At 34.9% G+C, this 26,840-nt stretch overlaps 5 protein-coding genes across 8 annotated transcripts; 3 read left to right on the forward strand and 2 right to left on the reverse strand.

Moving 5' to 3' along the window:
* Positions 1–10: 10 nt before the first annotated feature.
* On the forward strand, positions 11–4,459 carry LOC140665782 (CCR4-NOT transcription complex subunit regena). Of its 2 annotated transcripts, none has more exons than XM_072892318.1 (9): positions 11–615; positions 1,441–1,511; positions 1,586–2,082; positions 2,271–2,497; positions 2,833–3,075; positions 3,173–3,434; positions 3,713–3,820; positions 3,900–4,125; positions 4,345–4,459. In XM_072892318.1, exons 3-8 carry the CDS (start codon positions 1,760–1,762, stop codon positions 4,117–4,119), a joined length of 1,383 nt encoding a protein of 460 aa, XP_072748419.1. In that variant the 5' UTR covers positions 11–615; positions 1,441–1,511; positions 1,586–1,759; the 3' UTR covers positions 4,120–4,125; positions 4,345–4,459. The 2 variants fall into 2 exon arrangements, with proteins under 2 accessions (XP_072748419.1, XP_072748421.1); XM_072892320.1 differs by having other exon boundaries at positions 11–490.
* A 130-nt stretch (positions 4,460–4,589) lies between these two features.
* Positions 4,590–7,540, reverse strand: LOC140665780 (malonyl-CoA decarboxylase, mitochondrial). Its single transcript, XM_072892316.1, has 10 exons — positions 7,042–7,540; positions 6,815–6,955; positions 6,392–6,532; positions 6,092–6,244; positions 5,857–6,010; positions 5,628–5,767; positions 5,336–5,471; positions 5,063–5,275; positions 4,803–4,908; positions 4,590–4,731 (listed from the first exon to the last, which is right to left on the reverse strand). The coding sequence occupies exons 1-10, from the start codon at positions 7,258–7,260 to the stop codon at positions 4,590–4,592; spliced, it is 1,545 nt and encodes a 514-aa protein (XP_072748417.1). The 5' UTR covers positions 7,261–7,540.
* Positions 7,541–7,825: 285 nt separating this feature from the next.
* LOC140665781 (uncharacterized) lies at positions 7,826–11,600 on the forward strand. 2 transcript variants are annotated; one of them, XR_012046656.1, is made up of 7 exons: positions 7,826–8,010; positions 8,223–8,383; positions 8,689–8,848; positions 8,939–9,535; positions 9,658–9,948; positions 10,180–10,496; positions 10,699–11,600. XR_012046656.1 is itself a non-coding variant. In XM_072892317.1 (7 exons), exons 1-7 carry the CDS (start codon positions 7,953–7,955, stop codon positions 10,735–10,737), a joined length of 1,515 nt encoding a protein of 504 aa, XP_072748418.1. In that variant the 5' UTR covers positions 7,826–7,952; the 3' UTR covers positions 10,738–11,600. The 2 variants fall into 2 exon arrangements, 1 of the variants encoding a protein (XP_072748418.1); XM_072892317.1 differs by having other exon boundaries at positions 10,180–10,388.
* A 362-nt stretch (positions 11,601–11,962) lies between these two features.
* Ipla2-via (calcium-independent phospholipase A2 VIA) lies at positions 11,963–17,323 on the forward strand. Of its 2 annotated transcripts, none has more exons than XM_072892310.1 (3): positions 11,963–12,540; positions 14,017–14,107; positions 14,271–17,323. In XM_072892310.1, the coding sequence occupies exons 1-3, from the start codon at positions 12,314–12,316 to the stop codon at positions 16,353–16,355; spliced, it is 2,403 nt and encodes an 800-aa protein (XP_072748411.1). In that variant the 5' UTR covers positions 11,963–12,313; the 3' UTR covers positions 16,356–17,323. The 2 variants fall into 2 exon arrangements, with proteins under 2 accessions (XP_072748411.1, XP_072748413.1); XM_072892312.1 differs by lacking the exon at positions 11,963–12,540 and adding an exon at positions 12,641–12,858.
* Positions 17,324–17,406: 83 nt separating this feature from the next.
* On the reverse strand, positions 17,407–25,370 carry LOC140665788 (uncharacterized). Its single transcript, XM_072892329.1, has 4 exons — positions 24,210–25,370; positions 19,641–19,818; positions 19,159–19,246; positions 17,407–18,113 (listed from the first exon to the last, which is right to left on the reverse strand). Exons 1-4 carry the CDS (start codon positions 24,325–24,327, stop codon positions 17,433–17,435), a joined length of 1,065 nt encoding a protein of 354 aa, XP_072748430.1. The 5' UTR covers positions 24,328–25,370; the 3' UTR covers positions 17,407–17,432.
* Between the last annotated feature and the right edge of the window lie 1,470 nt (positions 25,371–26,840).

Raw genomic sequence — 26,840 nt, forward strand, 5'->3', positions numbered from 1 at the left:
ATCCTTAGTCAAGTTCGAGACTGTTGCGTTTTCGCTGAGAAAACGACGTATTCGGCGATATTTTTATAATGTGAGGTACAGGATCGAGGCGAAAATATCACTCGGAGATTTATTACGCGCGATGTCAGTCCGTTAATCAATTCAACGCGCATCTCGGGTCACTCGTTCGAGTAACTACGTAGAAATTATTAATATGGCAGACGTTCGTGCCTCTAGTGTTGTTTAAGTTCGTGAAACTACGAGTGACAAAACAGTAGGGCCTGTTAACTGAAGGGCACTGTGATGTGTATGAAATTCTGATTGCCGCGTTCCCCAACGTCCACGTGCGTGTTCGCAGTTTAACGCGCCCGCGACAAAGTGACAGTTTTGGCCGTTTGTGTTCTCGAAGTCGCGCGAAGACTCCTCACCGAGAGTCCACCGAGACACCATCACCACCGCCACCGCCAGAACCTCGCGACCGAGAGAGTCAACATCGACGACGTTTTCGCGTGTGTGTATTTTTTTCTTTTTTTTTTTTTTTTTTTTTTAAACATTCATCTTTACTCTGTCCGTTCGTCGCGAGCACGATGGGACTCGTCGCGTCGTGATACGCAGCTGGTGGCTACCTCGTCCCAGGTAGTATCGCGGCGTGCCGCACTTTTTCCTTACGCTATTTTTTGATGTCTTACGCACCACTTTATAACCTTTTGTCTCTTTTGTGCTTGTCTATCTGTCCCGATAGTGTCAACAATATCGTTGATCGGCCCGTGTTTATTTACTGCTACGCGCGGCAATTCGCGCTTTTATTCGCGAACGGATCTTAGGTGTCTCTCTCTCTCAGAGTTTTTGAGAGAAATGCGCGGAAAATGAGTACGCTAAGCGCATTATTATCGTACATCGTCTCTTTACAAGATAGAATTGGCATTAATGAGAGACGAAATTTACATATATGCTTTTGATTATCAAACTTATTAGAATTCTATCATCTTTTTTTAACATGTGCCATGAAAAATATGGAACAAAATTAAATTAGATTGTTAAATGTATATCAAGATTTTAGATTTAAACTTTAGAATTTAGAATTAGATTAGAATTTTTCATTTTAGAGGCCTCAATGTGATTCTTGTTTAAATTCTTACATGTGACATAAAGTAACATACATAAAAGGCATTTGCTATAGTTATTACAGTGCAGTGAATTTACAAACATTTATTTAGAACAGAACTGACATAAATTTAATAGATAGATTGATATATTCAAATCTTATAAATTGTTATATACAACATTTGGAATTCTCCAATTCTTATCATTGATATATATTTAATCTTGTTAACTGTAGGAAACATATTTATGTACATGTTTTTATAATATATATATATATATATATATATATATATATATATATATATATATTAGATTAATGTCTCATAAATATTATACTAATATTGTTTGTTATTATAGGTATGTGCATTCTCATCTCTGTGCTACATTTTAATGTAACTGTTACTGAGGGATCGTGATAAGAAGAAGAGGTAAAACAATAATATATATTTTAATAGCGGCTCAATTATCAATAGAAAAATAATTGCAATCTCTTTTGTTTCAGGTCGCAAATTTTTGTCATGGATCATTGGCGATCCCATGAAATCAAAGTGTCTTTGAGTGTTGTATTAGAAAAAGAGAAGTGGATGTGCTAACCAAGTTTTGCAAAACGAGAGTGCTTGGTGGTGTGCCTGTTTTCGGGCAAAAACATTTTCATTAACTGTAGTGCCATCGGGCTATGGCCAATCTGAACTTTGAACAACCGCCACGCAGTATTGCGAACGCAAGTCTTACTTCACGTGCAGCCGGCGGTGGGGGGGGTTTAAATACATCGACCCTCGCGGGTCATGTCACGCCTACCTCGGGCATGTTCTCAGGTTCGTCTGCAAGCACCTCGAGTACAGCCAATTCAGCGGTAGTCGCCACTAACGTTTATCCCGGAGCGTCGGGCTCTGGCGGACAGAATAGCCATCAGCAACAGCAGCAACTCTCTCCTATGGGCAGTAGAGGACTGTTTGGGCAGAGAGCTTTTACCGACAGACGTACGATGCCTGCTCTTGGGTTAGTTCTCTTTGTTAACTAAATTTGTATGATTTTTATTGTGTGATTTATATCTGTGTCTTTTTTGATCCCACTGTCGTGAGTAAATTAGATTATAATCGAGCGTAATAATATAAAGCCCATAGTTTTTCTTTTTTTGTTTTTTTTTCCCCTTTCTCTCTCTGCAATCATCTCCATCTATATTGCAGAGCTTCAAATCCAATGGGTAGTATGGGCAGTTTCGGAATACCTCCAAGTCGTAATTACGGATCTCAAGGTGCGGTTAACAATTTCCACTCTGTTTTTGGGAGTGGAGGTGGTGGAGATACAAATACTCCCCCTCTGTTAGATCTCTCGGAGTTTCCCTCCCTAACGAATAGAGGTCAAGGTGATTCTATGCCGCAACCTAGTCCCATGCCAGGGAAACAGCCTTATGGTTAGTGCCAAGAAGAATGCAAAAATACAAGAGCAAATATATTTTTACTGTAAAACAATCAATTATTATAGTGGACCTGCTGGTTTGATTATTTTATTAATCTACTTTTCTTTTTTTTAAGCAGAAAGATTTTTATGTGATTTCATAAAAGCTTATTGTATTTTCAATTTTATCATGTTGCAATAATACAATCTCGGTATTGAGATATGAAATTTCAGAATAATATAAGGCAATTGTATTCCATGTGTATACATCAAATTTATATGTGCTTCACATAAATATAAACAGTTTATATTGCTGATGTAATTGTCATTCAATGTAATTGTATGTTACAGTTGGGATGGTCAAGCAACCAACATCCGAATCGAGCGAATTTACTATGAGCTCGGAAGATTTTCCCGCATTACCAGGTACGCAGAATCGAGAAGGTCCGTCACCTGGTGGCAGTGTATCTGGTGATAAAAATATACCTGTAGGGCTCGGTCCGGAGATTGGACAGGACGTGCTACAGGCGAATAGAGCTCCTGGATCTGAAAAATCTCAGTCTTCTAAAAGAGGCATCCAAACATCTCCTGACGGTAACTAAAGATTCGTTGAAAGATTGGACAGCATTTTGAATAAAAGATTTGCGATTACTTAGCTGGATTAACGTTTAATCTTAATTGTTGTGTGCAGGCAAAGTGACAAACATACCCGCAAGTATGGTGAAAGATCAATTTGGCATGGTTGGACTTTTGACGTTTATTAGAGCGGCAGAGACGGATCCAAACCTAGTGTCCCTGGCGTTAGGTCAAGATCTTACTGCGTTAGGATTGAATTTGAATTCGCCGGAAAATCTTTATCAGAACTTTGGTGGTCCATGGGCGGAAACACCTTGTAGACCACAAGATATAGATTTTCACGTACCACCGGAATATCTTATAAATGCCGCGATCAGGTTTGTTTACTATACATTTTGATACATTGTTCCATATATTATTGTGCTGTCTGCACGATTATAATAAAACACTATATAAATGTTTATTAACTGCATATATCATAGAAATACTCGAGATGTTCTTTTAGATCTGAATATATTAATTTAAAAGATAGGTGGAAATTATTATTAATACTTGAAATATGAGTACAAAATTTGAAACAAAGGTGGATATAATATTGACTTTGCATTGAGACAAATATTTTATCAACAAATTTAACTTTTCTATGTTGTTTCAGGGATAAGCTAGCACCAGTTAAACTAAATCGATATAAAGATGATCTACTGTTTTATATGTTTTATACAAATGTTGGGGATGTATTGCAATTAGCCGCGGCGGCAGAATTGTAAGAATTATTGATTTTCATACTTGAAAATATTTGTGTAAGCATGATATTAATACAATTCCATATGTATGACATAAAGGTACAGCAGAGAATGGCGATATCATATGGAAGAAAAGGTTTGGATAACGCAGGCACCAGGTTTGGGAATTGTAGAAAAGACGTCGACATATGAACGTGGTACTTATTATTATTTTGATGCGCAAAACTGGAGAAAGGTAGCTAAGGAATTCCATTTGGATTATACAAAACTAGAAAGTAGACCTCATCTTCCCGCGAACTTTCACCAAACTCAGCCTTGACTACAGGTGTGTACTTTATTTTATTTATTTATAAACATATATATTTATATAAAATTAATATAAATATATAGAAAAAAAATTATATGTATAAATTTAATGCTTTCAATATTGTATCAATACCATGGCACTTTTCAATTGTCTCTCCATACTCTTCTATAGTTACTCTGTAAGAAAAAAATAGACAATTTTTGAATTATAATCGAAATTATATATTATCTGTTCTAGACTTGTCTGCAGACCATTGTGCTGTCTTTAAGCTGGAAACGAATCAGCTATTGTATAAATGAACAAATTTAATAATCTTTAATAAAAACATAAAATTTGAAGAGTAATAAAAGAATTTTTTTATCAATAACTAGGCACCTTCACCTCGCTATTAGTTATAATTCATTAGTGTCATTATCTTACCATATCATTCTTTCACTTTTAGACATGCTTGTAGACATTTATTATATTTCTTCATGATTGTTTCATATTGTATTATAAGTTATATTGTAAGTAACTCTTAATTTTTCCGCTTGTATGGCGATATTAATTATACTTTCTGAAGCATTTATGACAAAATGTTCAATGTAATTCCGACTGTTTTTTTCACATTCTTCTAAGAAATATCTAGAGAAGAAATAATAAGATTATATATTTTTAATTTTTTTTAAAACTAAAGTCAATTCTCAAATGTATACCTATAGTTCACCATTATACCGCAACTATTTGCTACTCCACGTGGTGAAGGATCAGCCATCCAGTTTATTCGCCACATCACAGCTCCGTTACGTAAATGAAAATTAGCTATAAAATAACATAAATTATTCAGAAAAATCTTTTTTATATACAGTATTGATCATTTATTATTCGCAATACTTCTTATTTTATAAATATGCATAACTTATGCATATGTAATTCATTATAAAAGGAACAAAAAAGAGCAGCATATAGAACATACCAACATTATTTAAAGCATAGCCACGTCGTTTTTCCTTATATAAATACCATGTGCATGCTCGAAGTAGTGGTTCTTTTAAAGATTCTGACAATTGCTTATCATTTGTCCATAATGAAGTGCTCAGGATCTTTTTCAAGGCTGATACCACATCTTTTGTTTTTAAAATATCTTTTATAATTTCATATTCTTGCATGGTAAATATGAATGCTATATCTAGAATAAATATATTTATACATAATTTTGTTTTTATTTTTTTAAATAAGTATTTTTTACCTTGTTTTATTTTGTTGAATAACCAAGTTTTAAAGTTTGGTATTGGTGATAAGCTCGATAATTGTTGCACAGCTGGAAATTCAGTTGTAATCTCACTAGCTACTTCTTTTATTAGATAATTACCAAGTTCAATACCCTGCACAAAAACATTCATATAACTATATATAAAACTTTTTACCTATGCATATACTGTATATGTATAATTATAACAAAGTTATAATTTATATATATGTATGACATTTTTGTTAATTTGTGATATTTTAAACCAACAATTGAAACTTTTATTATAAACCTGCAATCCTTTTTGTGTAGATGTTATAGAATAAAATATTGCTGCTTTTATTTTCGATTTATCTTCCTCTAAAAATGTTATATGTCTTTTTGTATTTCCTAATATTCTGGATTCAGCTTCTTCGATACCCTTCACAGTATCTATAAATCAAAGATATATAAAGATTATTAGCTGTATTCTTATTTCTATAAAACAATTTAAATTGGAAAATAAATTTCTTTATATTTACTTGGTATAATATCACATAATGCTGTATGCAACACAACAAGGGGTTCTCTTGGCATGGATGGATGTGTAAATATATAACATCTTCTATATGGTCCAACTCTGCGTTTCAAGTCCAACCAGTTTCTTATAGGATGTATGGCTTCATAATCAGAGACCTTTAAATTTGCAAATAAAGAATCAGAAATGTGGAAATTAAAAATAAACATTAATATAGTAAATATAGAAGCTATTATTACCTTTTGTAATATATCACACGCACTTTTCCAAGTTATTCTCTCCATGTGTAAGAAACCTATTGAAAACCAGAGCAAAAGCAAGTCTCGCAAGGTATGATTTAGCTGCTGTATTATTATACTTTCATCCGTATCTTTTACCTCTGACATTAGTTCCTAATAAAAGTATCTCAATGGAAATAAAAATCTAGCTTGATAAATAAAAATCTAGCATGACAAAGATTTTTACTTTATAAGGAGAACTAAATCATAGCACTGTCACTTGCAAGTAAATGATTCGTAACAAATATTTTTGATATTTACCAAAACATCAGTTCTTAAATCGACTAAAAATTTCACACCATGCTGCAATCTTCCTATGATAAAAAATAACCAATGATAAGCAGGTGTAAGAACATTCTTCAGACTTCTCTCATGGATGATCATTTGTCTTTCGTTTTCAGGCTGAAAGAAAATTAAAATAATAGTATCTTGCAACTTTATAATTATATATATATTTGTAATACAACCATATTTTCTAAAAAAACAATACATATTTATGCATATGTACGATAAATTTATATATAACTTTTTACAAAGTACTTAATATACAAAAGAAATATATTTGATATACATTCAATCTCAATATAAATATATTTAATATTAATATATCATATCAAAGTTTAAAATAAGATTTAATATATTTCGAATGTCATTTAAAGTATCACATATAACTCAGTAATATACCTTGGTACAAACTAATTTCTTTGCCACTTGGCATATATCATCATGTTGCACAGCGTACTGTAAAGCCAATGTTCGTAAAATCCGCTGACGATTCTCTTTGTTGCTTTCAGTATATCTGACACATAATGCACATACCCTGTTCTGCAAATATTTTTCTAAAATGTAGAAATTTCTAAGAAGAAATTACATTTTAAATCATAATAAAATTAAGAATTACAACAATTAACCTCTATAATCCAGTTGCTGATCTTAGTATTTTTGAGTTTAAAAATTTCCTGCAGTTCTTCGTCCACAGGCAATGTACTGCTTGTTTTGACATGTAATGAAGTGCATAATCCTCTACACTCATATTTAACAATCCGTTTCAATGTACAGGTAAAATTTATTTTTGTGAACTCGTAATGTCGGGAAATCGCCCGAAATTCAGAGAAAAATGTTTTCAACATTGTAATTTTTTTTTATGGAATTTTATTTGCTTACAGCTGGAGATCCGACTTTTTGAAATAGCGTCAACTGATCTTCTGGTAGAAAATATATACAAATTGTAGAAAATATAAACAAGAAATCTTTTAAACTTTAATTAAATATCTTCTTTCGTATTAAATCATTCTTTTAGTTTAATAAAACGAAGAATAATTATAATTTTAAATTAGATTCTAATGAGAAATAATAAATTAAACTCTAAAGATAAACTTTATTTTCAACAGGTGTCACGTGTCACGTATCAGCTGCTTCAGGGATCAGCTGTTATCAAACTTTTGAGCTGTGTAGATAAAAACATAATCATTTATTACCTACTTTAGATAAGATCACTGTCTAGGAAAATATTGATATTGTCGACTCTATTCTAATATTCCAGTTATTGGGATTATTGATCGCACATGTGCTGTTCGTGAATGTTGGTAGACATGGAATGCATTAAACTTGATACTTTCGCTTCGAAGCGAAATGGAGTACTTTGCGAAAAGTTTTGTACTTCGAAGTGAAAATAGCGTCAAGTGGAGCGCACCTATAAATCAGACAAAATGGCGATTCAGTCAGCGAGAAACCGTCAAGGATTTTGTTGTCAGTGCTCTCGATTAATGTCAAAGTAATTTAAAAATAATCGCGAATGTGACACGTTCTACTAACGTACAAAATGCAAACAACGGGTTTCTATTGCCATTTTATTTGGGGTGTTTGGTGTTTCTTACAAGGTAATAATGCGTGACAAATTAAATATTGCTTTCTGTTCTGTCACGTTGCATTGTCACATATTTTCTTCATTCTTTACTTCTACGTTGTTTATACACTCGCAGCGCGTTTCTTGTTTATCGTTGCATAAATTTTAATTGTGATAAACAACACCATTTTTGATTATTTAATCATTTTAATCATTATTGTTCAAAAGTTTTTAATCATTTTGCAGTTACTGCCAAAGACTATATTAAACTGTCACATGATGGACCAACTATTTTGGGTGGTACAATAACTTTTAGAGCGGATTTATACACAGAGGATAACAAGCAACCACATGGGTCTTACAGATACACATGGTTTGATAATACACCGATGAAGCATAGATATGAGGTTTGAAAATTATGATATAATCTCATTTGTCATATTTCTGATATACAGTAACTAAACTGTTGCTTGAAACTTTAAGTTGTTGAGTGGTTTTATTCAGTGTTTGACATAAAAGATTGTAAAATTGAAGACAATATTAATCTAATTGGATTTAAATTTATGGGTATTCTCATTTTTGATTATTTATAATTATTTTTTACTTCTGTTTGTATCCTTGATATATTAATATTTTTTGGTTATTTTATTTTGTTATTTTATCACAAAAGTTATTTTAATCAATTTTATATTATCCTATATATACCTTATAGATAGCCAGAACATCAAATACTACAACATTTTGGAATGTAAATTATCCACAACAAAATAATATTCTTGGAAAATACATGGCAACAGTAGAGGTCTGCACTTTCTCTTGGGCAATTATCTGTTTATCTGATGCATCGGCTGAAATCAAGTTTGAGATTACTGGTAAACTTTGTTAAAACACTTTCTTTCGCTACTTTTCCTTCTTAAACACATATTATTATTTATATTTATATTTAATTCTGTTAATTTCAGAAAATCTCAATGGTAATTTAATGATAAAACAAAATAATAAAACCATAATGGGAGATTATATCTCCTCAACGAACGAAACAAAATTAATGATAGATATACGTAAGGGAGATTATGACTTTATAGTAGCACATATGACGATATCAGCATTTTGGTTTATCAACTGTCAGTATTATGGCCAAACAAATGATTTAGTTTTTGCTTACAATTTTACGAGTCCTGGCACGACATATGAAATAGGAGCTTTAGTGATCGCTTCACACAATCCACCAACGACAACCACGACTACAACTACGAGTACAACCGCTTTGCCACCTGCAAATACGACTGCGTCCCCTAATATAACGATAGTCTCACCAAACGCTACTACAATAAATTCAATCGGAACTCATGCCACAGTTGTAACCACAACTATGTTGCCAGCAACTGTCGCGAGTATAAACCCGTCGATAAAGCCTACGACGATTGCATCTTCGATCACTGTAAGCACAATAGATGCTGCCAATATATCTTTGCCTTACATTTGTTCGAACACTTCTGTTATTCCACCGGCTCCTGACAAAATATATGGATACTTTTATAAAAAGGTCTATGTTCGTGGTTAGTAAGATATGCAACTAATATTTTATAGAGAAATTATTTTCGTTTCTAAACAAATTTATCTGTAAAAACTAATGTTGATAATTTGTTGAAAACTTTTCTTTTTCAATGAATGCCTTTAGCTCCTTTGTCAAACATCTCAGTGGAAGGCACAAACTGGATCCAACCATGGGATATGTTATCTATGAATGTGACTTGCAAAGGATCAGGACCCATTTCCAAGTGTCTTCAATTCCATCGTGGAAAATACAACGTAACGGGAAACGAGACTTGCAACAGTGTGGAACACTTGAATTCTTGCAATTTCTCTATTCTTCATTATTTCCTTGAGCCAAGTGTATACACAATATTGATCATATTAAACAACGAAGTCAGTACACAAATTTACCCATTAACAATAAACATTTACAAAGGTAAATTCTTATTAAAAAATATCTATTAGGTATCCCTAAGGGCCAATTTCACCATTATCAGTTATCTCTAACCTTAGGTTAAACGATATCTTCGTCTCTTTTTCTTATACTTATCTGAAAAAGACAAAGATATAGTTTAACCTGTAGTTAGAGTTAACCGGCGACGGTGAAATTGGCTCTAAGTATTTTAATTTATTGACACAATCACAATAATGTAATGTGTTTTTGCAGTTACAACAAAACCACAATTGTCGGTCATTGTGGTACCCGTCTCTTGTTCGCTCGTTGCTGTAGTGCTGATAGTATTCGGCGTAGCATATTATATTCAAAGCAGAGCGAGATTTACGGTAGAAGTCGCAGACTTCGATTTTGGGCAAAGTAATCCAGAAATGGAATACAAAACGTTTAGAGAACGTTTACGCGACTCATTTAATAACACTGTAAGATCTGGAAGCAAACGGCCAAATATACGTTATTATGGCAGCATGAATCACTGAAAAGGCTATGTGATTTATTGCCGTCTAATCTTTCTGTTACTTTCAAATGCAGTATGATCTATTACTTTTTGCTTTGTTTTTTTTATTCTCTCATTTATTCCTTATTTGCTTATTTCAAATTTAATTTTATTTAATTTGAAATTTAAAAAATGATTAGAACGGCTAGACAAATTCTTTCGATAGACTTTTTTTCACTTCTTGCCGAGAAAAATTTATGCTAGTCGCGGCCACTAATATAAATTGTTTATTACAGGGATATAAACCACTTAGCAATCCACAAACACTTCAATAATGTTTGCATGGACAAGAAGCAACTTTCCAAAAAGCGACGTTACATCTCTATATAACAAACGTTTTTGCGAAGAATAAGCAAAAACGAGAGGCTCATCAGGCAAAAAATATTCATCAACAAATTCAATAATATTTGATGGTGAAATTGAAGGTTCGTTGGATTTTTTTGCAGTACTAGATCTTTAAGTAATTTCGCTTAAAGATCATGTGATACCTATTATAAAAAGGAAAACATTTGCAATTATTCTTTCAAATAATTTGCAAATGATCAAATTGAAAATTGTATATATAGAGACAAGGAAGGAATGTATATATAGGCTGTGAATTTAGTATGCAACAATGTATTAGAACTGTTCTTAATATGATAAATGGAGAATTTGATATTTTTTTAAGGTTGCAACAAGAAAATATGATCAATTTATAGTCCTTTTTATGATTTATAATACGTTATTATGTTGATTACTAGTAATTATACATGTTTTACATTAATACAATCTAATGAGTAACTAATTCTATATTTTGTTAATTTACATAAGTACATATATATAGAAATCGCTAATATATGAAGAAGCTTTATTCAAAGACATTTAAGTCACTATTAAAAAATTCTTTTGTATACAATGTTATGTTTAATATAATTTACTATCAAGCAGATTTTTTTAAAAAATTTGTCTAAATAATTTTAAATTAAATTCAAGGAATAAAGTAGATTTTTTAGATGAAATTTAAGGGACGAAATAACACGTCTATGCGAGATGTTAAGCTAGATGAATTGTTTAATTCTAAAAGCATAATTATTACGTGATATTGTGTGGCGTATTTATCTATATCTTTAATAAAAAAAAGAAAGTGTTAATGTGGGAATGTCTGATTATTATTTCCCACATTATTGTCATTCAGATTGTTATATTATCGATATAATAGATTTGTCTTGTCACATATGTAACATTCATTAGAAAATTATTGTAAAATAATGTAATAATATTTTTTCATTAAAAATAGTTTAGTTTTAACTATATATAAGATATATGTAATTTACCAGAATTTTAATCTAATATTACAACTAGTAAAATGCTATGAAAGTATGATTAAATATTTTTTTAATATAATTTAATGAATGACAAGTAACAAGATAAATATTGATAAACAAAGAAATATTTTCGTAAAATGTTATATAATTTTATATAATTTTTTTATATTTTATTTACAAATGTATAGTGTTGATTATTGTGGAAAAAAGAGAGAACGTAAAGTTTATCTAGTCATAAAAAGTAACTATACACTACATATAGAAAATTCATTCTTTGACATTGGCAACCCTGATCTCTAATTGCAAAATTTCACGTTTTCATCGTACGAGGTCTTCACGTCAATAAGTTGGATACGGTGGCATAATGTCAAACTTGTCGATGTGAGCCGGGTAAATAAAAGAGAGCAAGGTACATAGTACAAATTATTTATCGTGCCGCTTTTTTCCGGCACGATGAGTAACGCAAAGTTGCGTAATATTTTTTCACGATAGAAGCTCGTGTCTCATTATTCTATCGTTGCGAAACACACATTACTCCATCAGCACTATGGCATGGCTCGGTACAATCGCGAATAATGTGCTGCGAAATATTGTCTTCTCGGATGTACCGCCGAATGTCATTCAAGAAGTTCGACCGGAACAATACACTAATCGACGTATACATTCCCGCGAGGATGGCATCGTTCTCTACGGACCTGGTGAAACTAAAAATCAAGATAAATATGAGATTGTCCTACACAGACCCTGCACGGAGACCTTACATCAGGCATACAGGTGCATTTTATCATCGTCATTATTTTATTAACATAAAATATATGCAGAGTGATTGATTTTATTTATAAATCTTTGTATTTTAAAAACTATACTGAATTGAAAAACGTTCTTTTTTTTAGAGAGTTGAAGGGCTCTTTTTGAGCGAAATGTTGGAATATGAAAGAAAATTTGCTAAATAAAGGTTATCAAGGAAGTTTGAAAATCAAGTGCATGTTTTAAAATGGAATAATTACTTTTTTTATGATAAAATTTGATGGAAAATTGAATACTAAAAAAAGATATTACGATACTTATATCCTGAAACTAATAGTTTTCGAGGTACAACTTTTAATTTATGTCATATTACTTATTCTGCAATGGGCTTTGCTAACAAAATTGATAGAGAGCAAAAAAAAGAAAAAAAGAAAAATCACAAGATTGTTATTGAAATTTTATTGTATGAATGCATTTCATGGGCCTTATTGTAGTCATTTTAACACTTTATTATTCAAAGCATGTTAAATATATTTCACTAGTCAATTTGCTACCTTTATGTCAATGTTATTGATAACTAACGAGATGGATATCTATTGAGATAGTAGATATAAAATAATAGTCATTCTATTTAAAAAAGAACATTTGACTTTTAAATTTCCTTGATACTTGCACTTGGCAAACTTCCTGTGATATATTTCAAAGTCACTCTCAAGTTCTTAAATATCTACAAAAATGTTTGCAAATCAACATAGTTAAAAATAAATATTTACAGATTAAAACGGATCAGCTTGTAGATTATAAAAAAACAATAGATATGATAATGTATATATATATATATATATATATATATATATATATATATATATATATATATATTTATATATATAATGTGATGAATATTTTATATAACAAATAACTATTTGTATGAATTGTGTTAAAAATAAATGAATATTACTTCAACAAGTAGACTGAAGAAAATAAATAAAACGTCATTTTTTAGAGAAAATTTGTCACTTTTATTATCATAAGTATGCAAAAATATATAATATTTTAATCATTTAAATATTTAAAATTTAAATATTAAAAGGAGACATTATTTACTTGCACACATGAACTATTGAAGCATGTTTTAAAAATATTATCCATTGTACACAAAACTACAATCATTTGCAAAAACTTTTTGAAATATGAAACTGCAACTTTATATTTCAAAGTTTTCGCAAATGGTTGCAGTTTTGTGCCAATTCTGATGGATAACATTTTGAAGTAATAACCATTGTGAATTAATGATCAACTTTAAAACAACTTGTAACACAATTCAAATCACCTGTTACATAATTATAATTAATAATTTATATGACATTTGTATGTGAATTTGTTTACTAATGGCAGTTTTTCTGCATTTTTCGACAAGTATGATTAGTATTCTGTTATATTATTTCTTTATTGACTTTATTAATCTGAATCTTAAATATCTTCTTAACATGGTTTTGTTTTCAGTTTGTTTCGATCGGAAACTCTGGAAGGAGCGGATGTACGATTCTTAATATACAAAGACAAAGTTCCTGTACTCGTACAGATAGCACGCGAGGTAATACGTAGTTTTTTAAACTTTGAACACATTTGTAAAAATGATTCTGTTTAAGTACACCTTAAGCAGGAACAAGTTTTGTTGTCATATATCTACTGTATTTTTTACGTATAAATTAGAAACATATTTGGTTATTATACATTAACTTATCATTTTCTTTCAGATGTGCAATGTTGGGAAAATTCAAAAGCTTTGTGACACTTTGGTGGAACATCCGACGTGGACCCTGGCGCATCTAGCGGCCTATTTCGCGCTTCATGATGCTTTCATGCATGCCATTGTCAACAGTCAGTTAAACAGTGGTGATTTGGAGACTGGAATTTCACCCTTGCAAGTCGCTGTACAGACCAATAACTTGCGTACTGTCGAGATGTTAATAGCGGCAAAGAGTTCGTTAGAGCATTTAGATCACAATGCGAATACGGTTTACCATTACGCTGCTACATCCACTAAGGAGATTATTCTCGCTTTGGGTTCGGGTCTTCCAAACAGTCTAAATAGCCGTAACAGTAATGGTCACACTCCTATCCATGTCGCGTGTCAAAATGACAAGCCCGAGTGTGTCAAAGCGCTTTTGCTAATCGGCGCCGATGTGAACATACCCGCCACTGAAGGTCAGCCTTCTAGTCCCGGCTATGTCGGCGATTTTCTGCACAACAAGCCAAACGTGCTTCACGCGGAAGACATGAAGTTTGGCGGCACGCCATTACATTGGTCGCGCAGTCGGGAGGTGATAACGGCGTTAATCGAGACCAACTGCGACATCGATGCGCTCAACTTTGATGGACGCACTGCATTGCACGTAATGGTGATGCGTAAACGACTGCCTTGCGTAGTCGCCTTGTTGAGTCATATGGCGTCCGTTAACATTGTTGACAATGATGGCAACACACCATTACATCTCGCCGTCGAAGCGGAATCTTCGGCTATTGTACAGACACTCATTGGCTTTGGCGCCGATATCGACGCACGGAACTGGAAATTGGAAACACCCAGACACAAGGGAAACATCGATACCACCGAGGGCAACAAGATAATTTATCTACTCGACGCAGTGGGCGCGAAGAGATGCCTGTCGGAGATGACGGGCTGTCATCTTGGTTGCAAATACGGAGAAAACTATACCGGTATCGCTCCATCGGAACCACCGCACTATATGCCGCGTACAATTCTCGATCAGATGCTTCATGTATCGAGCATGGAGAAGATGGCCGAACAAGAACGCGATAAGCGAATCAAGGGCGGCAGGCTGCTCTGTCTCGATGGTGGCGGTATTCGTGGATTAGTGCTCATACAAACACTGCTAGAGATCGAATCAGTGCTACGCAAACCTGTGATACATTGTTTCGATTGGATCGCTGGCACTTCCACTGGTGGTATCCTGGCGCTCGGCCTCGCCGCTGGCAAATCCTTACGTGAATGCCAGGCACTCTACTTTCGTATCAAGGAAGATGCTTTCGTAGGTTCACGACCTTACAACAGCGAGGGTCTCGAGAGGGTGCTGAAAGATTGCCTCGGTACGTATACAGTTATGTCGAACATCGAGAAACCAAAGATAATGATCACGGGCGTGCTCGCTGATCGGAAACCCGTGGATCTTCATTTATTCCGTAATTACGAGTCACCCAGTGCCCTGTTAAGAATACCGGAGAATACGATGTTCAAGTCAACGTTGTCACCGCAGGAACAACTTCTCTGGAAGGCGGCGAGAGCGACCGGCGCAGCGCCGTCATATTTTCGAGCATACGGCCGATTCTTGGATGGCGGCTTGATTGCTAATAATCCTACCTTAGATGCCATGACGGAGATTCACGAATACAATCTAGCGCTGAAGGCCACCAATCGCGAGAAAGAAGTGATACCGCTATCGGTGGTGGTCTCCCTCGGCACGGGACTCATGCCGACTACCGTTACCCTGAACGAGATCGATGTTTTTCGACCTGAGAGTCTCTGGGATACCGCCAAGCTTGCGTTCGGTATCTCAGCTTTAGGCACGCTATTAGTCGATCAAGCGACAGCCAGCGATGGCCGAGTAGTTGATCGTGCTCGTACTTGGTGCTCTATGATTGGCGTACCGTACTACAGATTTAATCCGCAATTGTCGACGGATGTCGCCATGGACGAGAAGAGTGATGAGATTCTGGCGCATATGATTTGGACTGCGAAGGCGTTTATGCATGCGAATCGAGATCAAGTGAAGGAACTGGCAGCTATCATCAATCGCGATACTAATTTGGACAGTGATTAAAAGTAGTGCATCAATCCCTTGCCGTGGAAAAGTACCTGGTTGTAGAAGTATGTTGCATATCTGATATATTATATCTCGATCACTTGCCGCTGGTTCGGTTAATAATTATGTGATTAGTCTAGCAACTATCTCATCACGTAGCATGTGTATTAGAGATATTATTTCACTGTTACTCGCTGTCGATTTCTCGACGAGCAAATATACGAGTTACATTGTTGTTTTTTACTCATATAACAATGTAATTTATGAGAGATTTGCATGTATATTCTTTCTTTTATGAACTTCTAGTCAAATCAAAATTCTTTTTTTTTTTAGCTATTTAGAATCTCAAAATGAGACAAATTAATATATTTAAGATAATAGATAATTTAATATATTTAATGTATTTAATATATACTGTTTTTTTAATATAATTTGTGAGTCTACTTGTAAATTCTGTGTTTAAATATTTCCTTTTTTTTTTTTTGTTTTGTTTTTTTTTTGTTTTATATAATTGCAGATAATCTCGAAGAATATAAATGTTGCATGTTGAGTCTTAAAGCAAGAAGATAATAGATCTGATTTATTTGCATTGTCACAGAGTTTACAAAGAAGAATAAATAAAAAAAAAAGAGATTACAAAGCAATCGGATATATATTTCATTTTATAGAATAAGTTTATCAATTTCGTCATTAAGTACAACACACTCACTACCGTTTAAATACTTTACAGAATTCTGATTACACACACAATACTCGATAGATTAAAATCTTTAAAGATCGCTAATGAACGATTGTCTACGTTCAAAGTGTATCGAGTGATAAGACAATATCCATATGCATTATATATCCATATTCACATGAGACGTAATCATCTCATCGTGATTCGTAGACCGATAGGTGACGCGACCTTTGTTACGTTATTTTCGCAAAAACATTGTTCCAATTGATCTCTATGTATGTCCGTAAATTATATTAGTAACTTTCTATTCGGCTGATAATTATTTAATATTAATATATGCCACGCACGAAGAGAAAGTCTAACTTTTCGACTGTAAGAATAGTCTTACGTCACATCACTTTCAATGGGCTCGCGATCTATCGTGGTCCCATGTAGTACGGCGGTTGCGTCATCGATGCCGCCGATATATAGGGATAAAAGGAGGGATGCGACGACATGCTCTGTGGCTGATAATCATTTTCCTCGCCGTGGACGGTATATCCCTCCGCGGTAGGATAATATTGTCCGTGCACACAGGCGTAAGGAGCCTTAACGGCAGTGGCGGTGCCGCTCATCTCCGCAGGATATTTTAGACTGTCCGGATATCCCTTAGTCTCCGGATATTTGGGCAAATCGTAAGATTTAGCCTGCAGGTCCGGATACTTGGTGGTAACCGCTGGCTCATGATGGTGGTGATACTTGGTACCGGTCATCTCGTGATGATACTTGGCGACTTCGTGACACTTTACCTCGGCGTAGCTCCTCGACGTCGTCTCGTACGTCGATTTACCGAGATGATCGGCAGCAGGATACTTGGCGACCGTCTCGTTGACCCAGACCGGTCTGGCCAAGTCGTAAGCGCTGGCTTTGGCCGGATCGTGATAGGTCGCCGATCGTTCGTACGCTTTCATGCCAGCATCCGGATAGAGACGAGTATAGGTGCAGTCCGAAGAACCAGCTGAGGAGTCGATGGAGGTTCCTGGCGACGCAAGTCCACCTCGGTGCATGATAATACCCATTTGATCGTCCGACTTTGGCTTTCTTCGACGCGGCTGATACTACGAATGGTAACATACTTGTTAAATTTAAATCTTAAGCTATCTTAAAATTTCTAATTCTTTATTGCAGCCATATTAATTATTAAAAAGCAAAAAAGTAAATTTCTTTTTTTGCTTGAAACTTTTTCTCTACTGAGATTAAAGAATCCAATATGACTACAGCAAAGGATTCTGAGAGGGATAAATAAACGAACGTAAAACGTCAAAAGATTTGATTAGGAAAATTTCGTAGGCTCTGAGAAAAAACAGATATAATATAGTCATATATAATACATAATTAGATATAAAAAGATCTGATATGTAATTTATATGATTATATATAACAATATCCGAAATTTAGCGTGATATGATCTTATATGATTATATCTTTATATAAAGATAAGATCATATCACGCCAAATTTTGGATATTATATATGAACAAATCATATTATATATGTCTAGATGCCAAATTTCCAATTTAATATATGATCATATATGTATAATCACACATGTTAATTTTTTCTCAGGGTGTTAATCCGTTAATTATGAAAATTACGTTTTGCAAACGCGATCGCTCGAGGATTAAGCGCTGTGTTGCATCGTAATAAAATATCGCAAAACCAAAAACAGACTAAACAAGAATAATTATTTTTTAATAAAACCGGTGAAAACTTTGCTTTTTTCTACGTGATCTACATCTCGTCCAACGCGTCTCATCGCCGCCGCTCGACTTTCTCACTCGCATAGAGCGGCGACACGGATGGCTTCATCGGAGAATCCATTTCCTCTTCTCGTAAATCATCGCCAGGGCGGCGCGACGCGGCGGGATTTAAATCGCGCTCCGGCGATCGGGCCTCGATTAACCACTCGAGCGCTTTGAAACGAATGCGTATTGCACGCGCTAATTCGTTTCGCTATCCCCCGCGAATCAAGATCGATCTTGCGTAATTTCGTAACGCGCGTGAAACATTTCTCATATTTTTAACGATGCACCATTACATTGCCGCCCTCATTTTCATATGAGCTCACTCTCCATTATCTCAATGCTAGTTAATTAATTAGTACCTTGTAGTGCGGATGTTGTTTCTTATGCGCGTTTCGTAGTCTCTCGGCTTCCTCGATAAACGGTTGCTTTTCGCCGTCGCTCAAAATTCTACGGCAGATAAATCATAATTTTTGATATCGCGCCGTTGATAAAAAAGTATTTAAAAGTAACGATATTACGAATGCAATTTTAACGAGGCGATTTTATACAAATCGGTTGTTGATTTTCTCTTTTTTTTTCATTATATTTCTTTAATGTTTAGAATATCCATAATTTTCCTCTTTTATATTAAATATTTTTATTAGCATCGATATTATATTATCTAATATTATTACTATCTACAACACACGTAATTAGTTTTCCGGAGATGAAAATAATGCCAATTCTTTAACGCTTTAAAAATTAAATGACTTGCTTGTATTTTAAATCAATACTTAATCGAAAAAAAATACTCGACATCACGTTTACATGTCTATATATTAATTTAGTCGAGGTAGATTACCGCCACAATTTTCCCAATGTCTTCGACAACTCGGCGTTATGCAATTGTGGGTACTGATCGGCGAGTCTTCGCCTTGCTGCCTGTGCCCACACCATAAAAGCGTTCATGGGACGCTTCACGTGAGCGCTTCTTCGCCCGCCGGCGCGCGAAGTCACCGGAAGTAGCGTCCAATCGTATCCTGCAAATATAAATGATAGAGATTTATAATATTTATACTAAAATCGCGAAAAAAGTACTAAGGCATCTATATGAACACTGAAGAAAAAAAAAGAACCTTACTCTACTTATATAGTCTGACATTGAAAATTTCATCTATAATTCGACTATAATGGGAACTTAATAAACTTTTAATTTTCTCAGTGAAAAAAACCTGCTTCTGATATCTTTTTCGAGCAATGATTATAACGTCACTAATCTGTGCTCAAAGAAAGTTAAGAAAGAAATCATCTATATATGTCGATTTTTTGAACATCGAATATATCGTTTTCGATTGAAATTAAATACTAATTATTTATATAAGAAAAAATCATTTTTAGTTTTCAAAATATTGAATAATTTTCATTGCAGTACAATCATAAATTATATATATCATATTTTACAAAAATTTTAGAATGTATTAAGCATAACATGTATGTGTCAGTAGACATGATAATATAGTATTGAAATTTATTATAAAGTACCTATATTTTTTAGTAATCGTATAAAGTCGAAACAGTAGTGGTAAATGCTTTGAATTACCGAAAATTCCGCGCCGTTTAATAAGGATTCGGTTCCGGATGTTTTCCTACATTTCACTTCGTGGGAAAAGAGCCCTATAAGCAAGCCGCGGTCGTAAAACCTTGTCTCCCTTTGAACAAATGTATACCGACTTATGTAAATCTGTTCTGCGCGATCTCCTAAATCTTAATTCCTTGGCTTGAGAGCGGTCCGGGAGGAAAATTTGAAGGAACGAGGAAGAGATAGAAATGCACAGATGGGTAACTAGGGAGACTTGGAAAATTAATAGTACTCTATGTGTAAGGTTGAAACTCAACGACAGCAACATAAACCCACCCCTCGATTTAGATAGTGCCTTATTATAAAGTAGCATATGTTTTATTTTTACGACAAAACATCACCTAGGATAATCAAAATAGTTAGAAAAAGAGTTGTCTTACATTTAAAATTGATTTATTATTTTTATATAATTATTCAAAATCTCAGTCAAAAATGTACCATATAAACCGAGGGAGGACTTTGCGTAAAACATTTATTATCATCGTAAATTTGAAATATCAATCTATCTATATCACTAATAAAGTGTATTTGACCTAATTGAGTTAAGTCGATAAAAAAAATATGTTCGTGTTTCTAATTGCCATTGCTCATTAGAGAACAAGGGAGAATAGAGAAGGGTGGAGGAGAGAGGTATGGGCGAGACTTCGGGAGGGACGATGCACGTGACGAAGCGTCAAGTCGGAGTTCGGAAAGCTGGTGGGAGCTAATTACCGTGGGTCTATGGTCCACTGGCGCGGCACTTGTGTCGGCGTCTTTAAGCGTCCGGGGGAGGTCCTTCGTCGACGCCTGCGCCGATAGCCGCGACGTCGAAATATAATTTTACATGGAAACGCGGAAGGGCTTTGCGGAGAACGCGACAGGAATAGAGGAAATTTCGCGCGAATCGGGCGAAACACGACCCTCCGGGGTCAATTAGGCATGCAAAGAGCATCGGACCCTCTCCTAAAGAGCCGTCTGTATGGTCGGTCGCTTTTTGGGGCTCAATGGTACACCGACAATGTGAATTTAACTACAAAAGATACGCGTAGAATGGTTGAAAAAAGTATTTTCTGTGCATTTTTTTAGAATAATATTATACAAGAAAAGATATTTTTAAATAGAACGCAGAGAAGTAAAAACAAAACATTGTTATATTACAATATTATGTAGAATAAACATCAGAAAATTCAATCTTTGACATCGAACATAACTGTATCCGGCATTTAAATAATAAATTCAAATAAATTGCAATTAAATAATAACTTCAGATAAATTTGTCAAATTGCGTTGAATCTTAATTTTTCTGCTCTTCTATCTGTTTTGATTTCATTAATTACGAGCATAACGACCCGGCGAATCGGTGAATTGGCGGCACACGCGAATGACCGAGAAGTCACGAATTTTTCCAGGATTGTGAATGGCTTTTGAGTGGAGATCAGGGCCGTAGTTAGCGCATCCGTGCCGGGCTACAATAGGCGGGTTGTGTGGCCTAGTGAATGAACCGGTGTGCTTGGGCATGCCGGCCGTCAATGGCGACCTGTCGAGACTCTTGCTACATTAACTCCTTTACAAATCCGCCTGTTACAAATCCCCCGGCCTTTAACGAGTCCCTCTTTAACGCTTCGACACCTTGTCCAGTCGATGTTTGACATTACGTAGTCCGTCGCCACGTGCTCAACGATTCTCCGACTCGCACCGTCCGGTCTCGGAAAATATATACCGGGAGAATTTATCTTTATACAATACACTATATTTAATATAAATCAGCAAAGTAAATACGTTCGCAGAATTAAATAAACGACGAGATAATATTAAAATTAAAATTAAATTTAGATTAAATAAGACAATTAGATTTTAAAAATAAATATACAAAAAATTGCATTAAATAAGAAAGTGATATATATATATATATATATATATATATATATATATATATATATATATATATATATATATATGTTCATTCATATATGTATTCATTTAAGATCGGATAGATATACCAAGAGCCACCTGTATATTTTCATCGTGTCGATATTTTGTAATGAAATGCGTATCGCTTAACGCCGCTGGAGCAAATATTTACTTGGGGTAGACGCAGGCTTGTCTCTCTTCTTGAGCGATAAACCATTTTGATTATATATTCCTGCAGTCGGTTTACTAGTATCTGGCGCGTGCCATCGGTTTTTCAATCTCGATCAACGAATTCAAGTGTCCATCATTCCGCTGTCGCCCCTGACATATTACATCATATGAATAAATTCTTCTCGAATTTGATTTTAAAATAGGAACAAATCCTATGATTCATAATATACCATATTTTGAGAGCGAATCAATTGTCGCCAGAACATGTAAGATGTATGTTATACGTCAAAATAACAAAAATAATGGAAAACAACAGAAATTTATTTACTAAAATTATATGCATAAAGAGAACACATTTCAGTAAATTTATATGAAAATTATGAAACAAAATATTTAACGAAGGAGATACTAATAGCCTAGATGTATCTTGCATCTAGATTTCGCTAGAATATCCAGCTAAACTCGAAGAGAGTGATATATCCGCGACTCTTCCTTGTAATCCGTTGCATCGACTAGACCTCATTAATCCTTGTAATTATTTGCGTCGCAATTGTCTAATATTTAAACGCGAGGATAAAATTAGTTCGGCAGAGATATCATCCCCCCGACGATATTTCCACCTGTCTATCTGCTGGTCCCTGACGACGATGTACGTGCTTCTGGCGAAACTTCGTCGTCGTGAAGACTAAGTCTCGACGCGCTTCATAAATCACGTCTTACGGTCCGCACGTATCGCTCCCTTCCCCTCCTCCCCCTTCTCCTTTTCTTCCGCGCAGCACGCGACGATCTTTCAAATTTAATTCGGTACTAGCATAATTAGTGGCGGTGGCAGGCGCGTTCGCCTCGTCTCGCTCTGTTCGCAGCACCTGCCGTGCTCTCGAATTTTCCTCGGAGGAATCATCATCTCTCTTCGCGAGGCGAAGATCTCTTCAGTTATATTTCTCCGACTTGTCTGACTCCGCGTCGCCGTCTTTCTCTCCCTTCGAGTTTCTACCCCTTTCTACTCTGGCGAATATCGTCCGGATAAATCTGCGAGCGGCCAAATGGAGAAAAGAACGATGTGGCCGACGACGCGGGCTTTCAGCGCCAATTACCACAGTATATGCCTTCTCCCCTCCCTATCTTTCCCTCTTAAACGACTCGATAAAGACGGCAACAGGCGAAAAAGAACGAACAGCGAATGGACGCGCGTGTCTCGCGTGTTATTTCGGGAAATTGATATTTTTCGCCGGCCAATTTTGAATTAAATGTCTTGTTGACGCGTTCGAGATGCAGATTTTGTAAATCCTTTAATAATTTTTTAAATATTTTTTTTTCTCTCGTTCTTCCTCTCTTTGAAATAAACTAGTCTTTTGTAAAAGCTAATAATAATAAAAACATAACACTAAATTAAAGTTGAAACTGATTATATAAATAAATCTTCGAGCTATGCATTAATTTTCTAGCCTCTGGCATCTTTAAAGTTCTTAATATTTATTTTTATCTTTTATTATAATTTTCTCTTTTATGATTGATTAAATTATACGAAAAATTATCGTCCTTCAAAAAATAAAAAAATATTCATAATTATAACATAAACTCGATATAAACTCCTATTTTTTAAACACTTCTTTCGCTCTATAATATTTATTTTAATTTTTATTTTTCGTAATCTTTTTCTAAATATACTATATAATTATACGTTTTAATTGCAGTACAAATGCAAAAAGTATAAGTTAAATATATGTATACCTTGCAATAGCTTGCCCACAGCATCGTCCAAAGAATTATTGCTGCCGTGTTCGTTGCTCGACGAGCTGGCTTTACTTTCCAACGAAGACAAATCGTTATTATTGTGATGGATATCCATTTTTATTCCTGTTAAATCCACGATGCAAAACACTTTCTTCACTTATGACCAATGTTTACACAACCACTGAAAACTATAGATGTCAAAGGTTCGCGAACTCAAAAAAAATCCTTTTGACATATAAATGTCGAAATGTTACTTAAAAAAAAATCACATAATCGATGATAAATCCAATAACAAATTTCGTCGAGAGATAAACGCATCTCGTGGATTTTTTGTCACAGATAAATGATTCTCGGTAAGAGATTTCCGTTGCAGGAAGAGAGAGGTTCAATAATTAATCGAGGGTTATCAGGGCGCGATTTATCGGGTCGCGGATAGGTCGCCGAATCTTCTTTATGGCTACTTAGCCGACCCTGTCAACCTTATACCCGCATCGAATCTTTTTTTATCTCGATATTAAGCTGATTCCTACGAACTCATTGATCATCCAGAGATTCACTTCGTTATCGGCTCCAGGAAATTATTAGACAGAGACCGATGCGATGATGATGTGTTGAGAGGAAAGGTATACTCTTCAAAACTTTTTCGACTAGTTCCTCGACTTGCTTTTATCGAACGATCCGTTTTCGAGTATATCGATTTTACGTTCTTCTCGTATTCCATATACGCGAGACGTTTCAAGGGTTAAATACGGCACGTTATTTCTGACCAAATCGAACAAAAAAATATTCGTTCTGATCGACCTCGAGATTATCGAGTCGTGTCATAATTAAATCCACGTCTAATTTACCGGAGGAACATCCTAGTTATCGTTTTTCTCTTTCTCTCTCTCTCTCTCTCTCCCTCTTTTTTTCGTTATTGATTATCGAAACCAGAAAATATAAACTCTGCGATGCCGTGTGTCGTTCCTCATACGATCCTAATCGCGTCATCGATAGATACGAAGATCGAGAGACGTAACGGCACGGACAGCGGTGCTGGCGAATCAGGTAAACTCCGATGGCTGACTGATCGGCCGAGAGGAGAGACGCGACGATGGACCCGATGGACTCAGGGAGGCGAAGGAACCCGTCCGCACGATTCAACCGCACAGGTTGGTCCGCACGGGTGGAAGAGGCTGAGGCGAGATGAGACGAAACGCACGTCTGGCACACGCACCAAAACCATCAGGCGGATGGCAGACCGTCCGCGGAGGCGGTTCTGTGGACCACCTACCTCTGGTGGGGAGACACGTAGGATCTTCCTCCTTTCTCTTCTTCATTCTCTTTCGTCTTCTCTCTTTATCTTCAAAGTCATCGTTTCCTCGCGCTCGTGTCAATCCCTGTGCGTATATCCTGCGTACGCGATCCCGTTTCTTGCATCCTTATGTTAGAGCGAATCCCTTAGGTCCTTGTGTGGAAAATTGCGAAACCTTCATGTAATTTTAGATTTTAATAACAAGTGAACTATTGAAATTTTTTCTACTAGTGAAAATTTTTCTACTTTTTTTCTATTTTATTACAAAATAAAAAAGTTTCTGCCGTTTTGACATACTAAATTTCTCAAAAAAATCGAATCATCTTTTAAAAAATGACAAATTCTTTGATTAATTTAAAGTTGATTTTTCTTTAGAAAATATTCACGAAATAAATTTTAATAAGTCAATAAGTAAATAATGAAGCTACATTTTCTTTAAATAATTTTAGAGAGAGAAGTTTACTTGTTTATGAAATTTGAATTTAAAAGAGGCTTAAAATCATCAAGTTTATTGAAAAAAATATAATACTGTTTATAAAACTATTTTTCTTAAATTTACATATTAATTAGTGTAGCAGTGTAGGATCTACAGATCCATACAGATAACATGCATCCGGCTTTTAATACTCATTTCGCGAGTTATTCGCGACGAAGCATCAACTAATTATCGTCCGTTTGTTGTCGCGCATATGTGCCTTGTACGTGAAAGGTCGCTGGCAAGTGGACCTAGGAGTTTATTGATCGCGTCTGCGAATAAATGATTAATGACAAAGACCCGCAAAGGATATCCATGAACGCATTGAACGTGACTAAAAATATTAGATATTAGTGGCTGATATAATCTTTAAGTTACACCTCTATTTAGATTTTTAGATGTATACACTTTCATAGAGCGACCATTCTATTGAGACAAAACGCGACTTTTAATTCCGCTGAAGAATTTATATTCTTATTATATTTTTCAGTACCTACATCTAGAACATAAATTCGAAAATAATATTCGCGCATGTCTTGCATCGAGACGCTCGCTGTCGCGCGATCGGAATGCGAAAAAAAGTACGCGCGACAAAATAGAGCAGTGTGTTTTACGCATGGGGGAAAAGCACCACCAAGCCCCGAAGCTGTTCCCTCCTTCGTTCCAGCGAGCCTAATTATACAACAAATTTAATGAATGAGTGAGCTAGCAAATACAGTGGCTCATACAAACCACAGGCATATATAAACCACGGTCAATGCCGTGTAGCGGCTTTTGTGGAAAGATCAAAGAAAGCATCTTGCTCGCGGGATTAACTCGCGTTGCCGGCGCGTAAACGCACGAGTGCGTGAGATTCTCA

This window comes from Anoplolepis gracilipes, chromosome 5, assembly GCF_047496725.1.
Source record: "Anoplolepis gracilipes chromosome 5, ASM4749672v1, whole genome shotgun sequence".
NCBI lineage: Eukaryota > Metazoa > Arthropoda > Insecta > Hymenoptera > Formicidae > Anoplolepis > Anoplolepis gracilipes.

What these genes read in the sequence shown, in the direction of transcription:
- LOC140665782 (XM_072892318.1), top strand. Translation starts at nt 1,760, where the DNA reads ATGGCCAATCTGAACTTTGAACAACCGCCACGCAGTATTGCGAACGCA. An exon ending in CGTACGATGCCTGCTCTTGG is followed by an intron (nt 2,083 to 2,270) that starts GTTAGTTCTCTT and finishes TCTATATTGCAG; the next exon opens with AGCTTCAAATCCAATGGGTA. An exon ending in TTAGCCGCGGCGGCAGAATT is followed by an intron (nt 3,821 to 3,899) that starts GTAAGAATTATT and finishes TATGACATAAAG; the next exon opens with GTACAGCAGAGAATGGCGAT.
- LOC140665780 (XM_072892316.1), bottom strand. Translation starts at nt 7,260, where the DNA reads ATGTTGAAAACATTTTTCTCTGAATTTCGGGCGATTTCCCGACATTAC. An exon ending in TCAGCAACTGGATTATAGAG is followed by an intron (nt 6,956 to 7,041) that starts GTTAATTGTTGT and finishes AAATATTTGCAG; the next exon opens with AACAGGGTATGTGCATTATG. An exon ending in CTACACAAAAAGGATTGCAG is followed by an intron (nt 5,472 to 5,627) that starts GTTTATAATAAA and finishes GTTTTTGTGCAG; the next exon opens with GGTATTGAACTTGGTAATTA.
- LOC140665781 (XM_072892317.1), top strand. Translation starts at nt 7,953, where the DNA reads ATGCAAACAACGGGTTTCTATTGCCATTTTATTTGGGGTGTTTGGTGT. An exon ending in TAAAAAGGTCTATGTTCGTG is followed by an intron (nt 9,536 to 9,657) that starts GTTAGTAAGATA and finishes GAATGCCTTTAG; the next exon opens with CTCCTTTGTCAAACATCTCA. An exon ending in GCGACTCATTTAATAACACT is followed by an intron (nt 10,389 to 10,698) that starts GTAAGATCTGGA and finishes TGTTTATTACAG; the next exon opens with GGATATAAACCACTTAGCAA.
- Ipla2-via (XM_072892310.1), top strand. Translation starts at nt 12,314, where the DNA reads ATGGCATGGCTCGGTACAATCGCGAATAATGTGCTGCGAAATATTGTC. An exon ending in ACCTTACATCAGGCATACAG is followed by an intron (nt 12,541 to 14,016) that starts GTGCATTTTATC and finishes TTTTGTTTTCAG; the next exon opens with TTTGTTTCGATCGGAAACTC. An exon ending in TCGTACAGATAGCACGCGAG is followed by an intron (nt 14,108 to 14,270) that starts GTAATACGTAGT and finishes ATTTTCTTTCAG; the next exon opens with ATGTGCAATGTTGGGAAAAT.
- LOC140665788 (XM_072892329.1), bottom strand. Translation starts at nt 24,327, where the DNA reads ATGGATATCCATCACAATAATAACGATTTGTCTTCGTTGGAAAGTAAA. An exon ending in TGTGGGCAAGCTATTGCAAG is followed by an intron (nt 19,819 to 24,209) that starts GTATACATATAT and finishes TTATATTTGCAG; the next exon opens with GATACGATTGGACGCTACTT. An exon ending in ACATTGGGAAAATTGTGGCG is followed by an intron (nt 19,247 to 19,640) that starts GTAATCTACCTC and finishes TATCTGCCGTAG; the next exon opens with AATTTTGAGCGACGGCGAAA.